General features: G+C 40.8%; 1 protein-coding gene across 1 annotated transcript in view; it reads right to left on the bottom strand.

The window, feature by feature from the left end:
- map3k13 (mitogen-activated protein kinase kinase kinase 13) overlaps positions 1-9,107 on the bottom strand; it is a 39,885-nt gene that overhangs the window by 19,373 nt on the left and 11,405 nt on the right. Inside the window, 1 exon segment of the mRNA XM_088353339.1 lies at positions 164-859. Coding sequence (XP_088209465.1) covers positions 164-791 — 628 coding nt within the window. The 5' untranslated portion in view covers positions 792-859.

Genomic DNA, 9,107 nt, shown 5'->3' with positions numbered 1-9,107 from the left:
CAAAATATGAGGGGAGTTAAAATTCTAAGATAGTTTGGAACACAAATCAGAAAATTCTGTCTGACCGCTCTCACACCCTGCAGCTTGATGAGTCTACCTTATCACTGACCTCAATTTAAACTGACAAACACCATATTTTCATGTAGATCAGCCATCTACTCACCTTGTTGTTGTAGCTTGTATTCTGTGGAGTATGTCTTCCCTATAATGTTCCAGACTGGTCGGAGACAGCCAAAGAGACCCTCAAAGAAGCCACCCGACCCAGGCCCCCCTCTGTGAAAGTGTAGCTTGATATCGTCAGGGTTTTGCCGGTGACCTTGTCTATCCTCCCCAGTATGGCAGTCCCCATCCCCCATATGCTCATCCATTACGCTACCGCAGCCTCCATGCTCACATGAAACCGGGGTGACAGGTTCCTCGTGGTCTTGTTCCTGCAGTTGGAGGACACTATTTTCAAAGTGGCCACCTTCACTCCGCATAGAATCGACACTCAAGGCAATGTTTCCTGGGCTCAACCCTCCAAGTGCCGTTTCCTCATCGTGGTTAGGTGGATGCAAAGGCTGCGGGGGCACTGGTAGATGCGTGGGAGGGGGCAGGTCTGTGATTATCTGAGGGGGTATTATCAGGTGAGGGGCTGGAGGAGGGTGCGTTTGAGGGTTTGGTGCATTTGATTTCTTCATGGAGTCCCCAGCCACAGTGAGTTTGAGTTCTTCCTTCAGCTTGCCTACCAGCATGCTGGGACAGGAAGTCCATGAGAGCACCTCTGGGGAACTTCCCATGATATCATGCATGAATATGGGCTATGTACACCTAGTGAGGAGGCTGTCCTAACACATTAGCTTGTCAGCATTTGAATCATCTGAAAAATACAAGAACATGCAAACACATGTTAATTGATGAAGCTAATTTTTCAGCTTCAAAAACACTAAAACAAGATTCATTGCACTGAGCTCTCACTACTTCCGCAAAGACAAATCCTCTCATAGATCTGGTATGGGATGAGCTTACATTAATCACTAATTCTTAACTGTAGAGTGCAACCATCTCATGCCGGAAGTGATCAAATTACAAAAAACACCCAGGAGGCTCTAAACCAGTGAGAAGAAGATGAATACATTGCACTGGATACAAATAGCTTCATTTCTGGGAAAAATTCTATCAGAGAGACTATTGATGGCAAATATAAACAGTCGGGGCTTTGCAATGCTGTCAACGGAGCGGTGAGGATTAAAAATGTTACTTTGTATTAGAGAAGCTCAGAGCCAAACATCTGGCATGCACCATCCAACGTCTGAGCAGGCAAAACCACAGATTGTTAGCCATAGCACCCAACCTGCTCGCTTCAATGCAGACAATCATCCTTAGGGGCCGGTCACACAGACATTTGCGGCTGCATCACGGCCAGAAATTTCTGCCTTTGAGGCGGACGCTATTAGACGCATTGAGTTCGCCTTTAAGACGAGATACAGCGGTGCTTAACACGAGGTCGGAAATTTGCGCGCGGGTGGCAGCGAGAAAGGGTTTTGCGCTGCTCAATTCTTCAGAGCGCGGGTACACAGCCATTAACGATCGTATTGAGGCTGAACAACGGCCAGAAATTTCTGGCCGTGAAGCAGATGCCGTTGGGCGCTGTTGGACGTTTTGAGACCGCCATATACACGAGATAGAGCAGTGCTTTACTCGCGGTCGGAAATGTTCACGTGGTTGGCCGCGTTCAAAACTTTTCAGCTGCTCAAAAGTTTGAGCACGTGTTAAACCGCGTGCCGCACACGTGGTCAACACGAGGTAATGACGCAGAAATGACGCGGAACGACGTGCTCTGGCCGCGGCGTGCTTACACATGGGTAGGACGGGAAATTTCAGCGGGTAATCGTGGGTGGAGCATGGTAATAGCATGTTCTGCGCCTGTATCGCGGTGTTATTACGTGAAATTAGCGTGTTACGCGTGTGACGGTCAAACGCCTTTCTCCGCGTATAAACAGCGCGAATGCCGAGCACACGTCAGTTGTGCTCGTGACGTCAAGGGGGTGAACATGGATCCCCGTCAGCGTAGTTTCTCTTCATTTCGAATAAATCTTTCGGTGCATTCGCAATGATTGCAGCAAGGCTTTAATGCTAGGACCTTAGCTTGGCCTTTTGGCTGAGAGTAAGAGTCCCGGCTTTTAAGCTTTGAAGCGTATTATGAACTGATCGATAATGGATAATGAATAAAGAAGGTAGACCAATAACCCTTAAACCACAACCCCCCCCCCCCCCCCCCCCCCGGTCAGCGCAGTGACCTCGTCTCAATCCATTTTTATATCTTGACATTTCTTGTCAAGATAATAAAATAAAAATGATGCCATAGCTTGAAATCTTGATCTTCACGGGACTGTGTCTTGTGCGGTTATGATATCTACAGCCCAGTGCCGAGACTTGCATCCCCTCGCTACTACAACCACTTTAACCCCGATTTATCTCACTTTTAGGGAATGTAATGGCGAATATATAACCAAAACCACTTCGTCTTGCATTTGTTGGAAATGTAATACAATTTAAACCATTCCGTCTTTATTTTTGTTGTGAACGTAATCGTACGGTAAAATCCTCCCCCCCTCGCGCGAACGCGCATTCTGCTGCTCTTTCAACGAAAGCGATCGTATTCTATATAAAACGCTTATTAAAACTATAAAGCGAGCTAATTATAACAATTGGGAGATCCTAGTTTATATAACGCGTTTATTTAAACAATAAAGTGCGATCGTATTCTACAAAATGCGTTTGTTAACGTGGATGAAAAAGTCACGCGAGGGGGTGGGGCGGTGTGGGTGTTGCGTAGGAGTCTGATTTGGGCACAACACCGGCTCGGGAGCTGTTATACCCGTGGTCCACACGAGAAAATGACGCAGAAATGACGCGATGAGGAAGCGGAACATTTGCCGGCGTCTGTTTTGCGGGCATACCACCGATGAACAGCGGGTTGGCCGATTTTGCGCATTTTCCATCCCGGGCAACCACGGGCAAAAAAAACAACGCAAAATTTTAGCCGTGATTCAGCCGCAAACGGCTGTGCGACTGGCCCCTTAGTAAGAAATGCATAAATCTCTACCTGCATGTGTTACACAAAGGTCAAAGAGCGAACACAACATTGCTTTACTTAACAGATAGAGTTTGGAGATCACAACACAGAAAATTGGAATTTAAACGAATAGTCCATTTTTTACAACCCCTACTGTTCCCAATTATGAGTGTGCAATTAAAAAACTTCAACTATGCTTATAATTATTCATATTTATGAAACTGCTTAAACATCTTTAAAAATAATTCTTTATGAAAACTGCTTTATGTAAATTGACATTAATTTATTATTAAACAATGATAAATTAACAGTGATGTGTAACCATTTGTTTGCTTAATATTATTAGTAGGAAAACATTTATTTTTTTCATTAACCCCTCATCTTAATCCATATCACATTAAAATTTAGGTAACAGCCAACTTTGAACCTATTTTTAGCTGGCATATCATGAAACTTGACACAAGAAAACAAAGGTTGATGTAGAGTGTTGTAATCACATATAAAATGTCAACGTGATCCCGTATTCACATATTTCAGAAGTAATCACCAAGCAAAGCTAATAAAATACAGTTACTGGTTAAAGTCAGTCAAGTTTTTATTTGGCAGTTCGTCTTGAAAAGTGAGCCAACTCTTATAAACAATCCTGGTAGATGGTGAAACTGAAACCACTTATTTACTGATCCGCAGAGATGTTTTTTTAGATGTTTACGCAAATGCATGTAGTGTATCTGTGCACATTTATCTCCCGGAGGGTAACTCGAGTGCTGTGAGAGTGTAGCACCTGCCAAAAGCTCATCTATAATGCAGGCTTGACTCTAAGCAGGTTGCTGAGAGTGCAGGGGGAACGGGAGAATGCTCTCTCAGGTATCCAATAAATCTGTCTATTGCAATGCCAAGACAATCGAGCCATGTGAGTAGAGGACCAAGGTGTAATTCCATTCCACCAATAATTTTTAGACCTGGGCCATGTTGATGCAGGACACGGTCACTGGCTGGGGTCAAGAGAGAAACACATGCAAAGATAAAAGGCATCTAAAAAGAGCTACTTTAAAGTGAATGACTTTATAACACTATAAAACCTTTTGTTGGTTCAAAGACCTTTATTCATTTTACCCCTTTCAGCCATCTGCTGTTAGTACCTACATATGACACTGGGAAGAAAAGGAAACACACCTCACACATTAATCTCTAATGGAAGATCTCTTCTGCCATGGAATCACATAATGTTTCTGTCTGTTTTTAAGGTTTCATTTACACTGTGTCATGAAATACTTTCTGCACGAAGAAATGATTGTCCTTGGGATGTTAAAAAAAACTACTAAAAATGTACTGTATTTTCTGCACAATTAGGCTCACCGGATGATAGGGTGCACCCACACCCAAAAAGTCTTATGTCATATATTTTTCTAACATGAAACGCAACGGGGTATAAGGCGCATACGTTGAGAGTACAGTAAAAGCGGTGGTCTCTTTACACTCGGTATATTATAGTTCAATGAATAATCGCTGATTAAAATTACAAGACAACGGGAGTCGAACCCAGCTCGTGGCGGTAAGGATACAGACACTTTGCCAATAGACCACCATTGTTAAAGACGACATTGGAAAAGGCATTAGACTAGAGCTTAACTAATTATCATACTTTTTTACAGTGCTAGAAACACTTATTTGCCTAGTGCATTCTGATAAGTTAAACAGTCTCTCTACTTCTTGCACTGGTGGGTAATAAACACTTTTTTTTTCTTTTTTATTAGGTATGTATATGTAAAAGAGTTTTTATATTATTTTGTTGAAAGCCTTTCTGTTTTTTTGTTTTTGACGCACACTTAAAGAAGTGAATATTAATACTGTATGCATCACCAAGCGTATCCACTGTATTCTGGGGTATATAAGGCGCACCAGGTTATAAGGTGCACTTACAAAGTTCTGGCCAATTTGGAATTTTTAGGTGCGCCTTATGGTCCGGAAAATATGGTAATAATATAGAGTCACAGAAGGTGAGGAAACTGTCTTAATCCTGTGATTTGTACTGTGTTCTCGTGTTGTCTTGTAGATAACCAGAATATAGACATTAATCAGTCCGCTTGCTTTTATTTTGCACCGATGTACAATTTTACTCTGTGCACTGTAACCCTTTTACTGTTAATGCTTGTGTTGGGATTAGCTGCAAGAGCACAAGCCATGGGCGTGTCTAACAGGAGCCAGTAATCCGACAACAAATAGTAATCACTGGGGAAGACACGTTTGTAAAACCATCCTCTTACAGATTGCTTTCTTTTTCACTAGACTGCACTTTGGTTACATGATTAAGAGCCCTTGAAATATATTTTTGGAGTGAAAAAACATAGTACACATGTAAATGCACTTTACATTATATTGAACCCAGTAGCAGCATCTGCGTCTGCATCCCAGTGCACCCAATTACTTGGAAATCCTGCTGCGTCCCAGAGGGGCAGTTTCCTTTCCTGAAAGCTGTGTCTCCAACAAAGAACTAATTTGGACCTTTTCTCACTCCATCATTTATAAGTTGCCATAACATACATTTTGGGCCAGTCTTAAAAGCTTGGGGCTAGCTGCCTCCATCAAAGAGGTCAGCGTTGAGTCAAATAACGGTCATGAGTCAAAGTCTTTGAATTATAAAATCGAGTATAAAAAATGCAAATATTGTGCTTTTTGGGGGACAAAATAAAAGTTGTGAACTATGAGTAAAGGCCTCTAAAGCAGTGTTATATCCACCTGGTGGGACCTTGCAGTGGCAATAATGCTCAGAAACAAATCTGAGGGTTAATTACCACGGAAGAAACTGATGTTTCCACCCATTGTGCAGTGTTTATTGTTTGGGTTCAGTGAGTAAGATTTCACTGCCAAATTACATAATTTGAGTTGTTTTAAAATATCTATAGGCCCCTACACTAGTGTTTCAAAGTATAGGATCGCTTTGAAATTTCCATTCTTTGACTAAGAGCAAAGTTTGAAGGATAGATTTCTCTCTTCAAATAAAAACAATTATTTCTAACTTTATCAATGTCTTGACTATACTTATTTTAATAGATTTTTCAACTCATTTAATCAATGGCAAAGTATAATTTTTCATGGAAAACACAATTGTTAGGGTGACCCTAAACTTTTGAATTATCGGTGTGGCATTGGCTCAGGAGGTAAAGCGCTCATCTTAGGATCAAGCGGTCGCAGGTTCACTTCCCAGCTCCTCCGAGTTATATGTTGAAGTGTCCCTGGGCAAGACACTGAATCTCTAATGTCGCCGATAGCAGGTAGTTTCCTTGCATGGCTGACAGTGTTATCTGTTAGTTAGCATATAAAAGGGAAAAATGTGAAGCACATTGGGAGGTCTTCATTGACTTGAAAAGCTCTATATAAATGCAGACCATTTACTCTGTATTTGCACTGTTTTCATTTCATGTCTGTACATGTGGAGTTTGTTCAAAATGGCTGAAGCCGGAAACAAGTAGTTTTGGATGACATTAAAAAATGCAGCTTATTGAGCATTGAAGGAAATATCATTACTTGAAGTTGTTTCGGTTTTACAGGTCATTTTGTTTTGTTTAAAAAAAAATGAATGTATACTACTATTTCTGGTTCAAATTGCATAATCCTTTCATGAAATAAATTGTGGAATAAACTGATTTGGGTTGCGGCTTGTGATTAGGGTGGGATGCTGGGTCCCGAAGAGAAACCAGTTGAGAACCATTGCTCAAAAGGACATTTACACACCATGCGACCACCTAGCAGGTTCAAACACAGGATCGTTTTCCAAGCATTTTCATCTTTTTAAATTTGCAACACAATACAAACACATGTGTGATTGTGTCTACGTCATTACTGATGAGTAATCAATCCAGAGTGTATACGACCTTCCTGTGACCCTGAACATAGTAACATGTGAAATGGTTGGCCGAGTAAATACAAAGAAACAAAAATGGAAGAGAAAGCGGATTAGGTGGACAGAGACGGACACACGGAACTGTAAGAAATTATTTGAAAAATAATGCAACAGTAAGTGTAGGACACGAAACTGTGAAGGGTTCTTGCAACAACCTTTTGTGGCAACCCCTCATTGATGGGCCAAACTACCAGGAGCGACAACAAAGGATACAAGAGGAGCCGGCTCCATGCGAACTATCTACCCTGCGCGGCCAAGAGACAGCCGCGCACACATTTGACAATGCAACTAGAGCAGCTGCTGCCATAACAATTCCCCTTGTGCTCAGCTTGCTTGGCTCAAAATGACCAAGACTGGGCAGCAAGAAAAGCAAAATAAGCAGGGAGGGGCAATAATCCTGATGCGATGACTGACACTGTTTTAGGGGAATAAGCAATTTAGGAAGGTGCTCTTATGAGTCAAATTGGAAGCATTGGGAGTTGCACCCAGAAGACTCGGGCTACCACAGCAGAAAACCAAAAAATCAATATGCATTAGTGCTTTTAATAGTATTGCTTGTGAAAAAAGATTCACCTAAGGATATATCATTACATTATCTATTCTTAAATTGGATAAATTACATAGAGGATTAGAAACGAATGTGTGTTTGCTAGGTCAACCATGTAGATACATGATTATGATAGTTAAAAGCATGGATGCACATAATTTGTGGTTGACTAAGTGCATTTAAGTATGCTCACAGAGCAAGTTCGTTACTATCATCGTGTTTTTACTTTTATTTCTGCAATTAAGTCTACAGTCTGTTCTGCTGCAGGGGCCAAATGACTTATTTGAATACTTATGTCTGCATTCACATACAATGATGTCAGGTGAGAATCTATTCTTGTGGCGTTATCACAACAATAGGGCCACATTTCTTCTTTGAAACAATATAAAATATGCATCCTTAGAGTACATCATACCTCATACTCCAAATTTAAACAACTTTCTTAAAGTAATGTCAAACATCTATCAGGAGTACACCTTGACAAGTTTCATCCAATTGCGGGACGCATAAAGTGAAGAAAGCATAACAGTGACCATATGCCTGCTCTGAATAGGGAGGATTAGACAAAAAAAGCTAAATATATATTACAACCTATACCCAGTGATTGCGTCCATTTTGGGACAGCAAGCTAAAATTCTGGTATAAAATTGTGCTAACAAATCCCAGTACAGTATTTAAAAGCTGACCTTTTGGGCTTTTTTTAGGCTTGCGACATGCATAACCAAATCATTTTTCTACTTTGATTATAAAAAAACACACTCATACACTACACATCCCATTTATTGCACAATTAAAACCAGACATTTTGATGTTTTTTAAAAAGTCAAAATCTTAAATGTCCAAATACGATGTAAAAGTATAAATTATTAAAGTTTCCATGTCCATGCGAGTTGGAACAATTGAGAATCTTTTTAATCCTACACTTGCAATTTGATGGAACCTGTGATTTTAATAAAAAGAAAACAATGAGAAAACGGGCAAATTCTGCACTGTACTAAATATTGAACACAAAACCTCTAAACTGGGAGTTAAATGTACTGACGTATGAACATTTTTGAGCAAAAAAAACCTCCAACAATAAATAAATGTGTTCCTATCCCATATACATGTACCCTAACTTAAGCGTTTTGAAACGGTCAATATAGGCTGAATTGTGATGAGCCACATTGTTCTATTGAGAAAGGCTACCGAGATGATTCCTCCTCCTCACCCTCTAAAACTCGGCTGCCGGCTACCCATCCAGCGCAGTTACATAAAAATGCTTAGTAGCAGAGGACAAGTGTGGGCGCTACTACTGTTGAGAGGCGGAGCAAATAAAAATCACATTAGGTAGAAGTTGACGCACTAGTTAGGTCAATGTGCAAACTAGCACTGACAAATTTAGGAAAGTGATAAAAAATTTAAGATGTAACAGAGAAAGGTCTTAAATCTTGATTGGTGTTTTATTCTCATATGATGACTATAGACAATATATTTCCATCTGCCTCCATCATCCCCAGTTCTTTAGAGGACACAGAGATGTACTGCATCACAAATCAGCAGCATCACTACAGAGCCTAAAATAGCTTCTTTACGCATGCACCGGCGTACCACTGCACAAC

The sequence above is a fragment of the Urocampus carinirostris genome, chromosome 14 (genome assembly GCF_059441175.1).
Source record: "Urocampus carinirostris isolate Australia breed hairy pipefish chromosome 14, RoL_Ucar_1.0, whole genome shotgun sequence".
Taxonomy (NCBI): domain Eukaryota; kingdom Metazoa; phylum Chordata; class Actinopteri; order Syngnathiformes; family Syngnathidae; genus Urocampus; species Urocampus carinirostris.
Note: the sequence above shows the minus strand (reverse complement) of the source record. Positions and strands in the feature narration are given on the sequence as shown.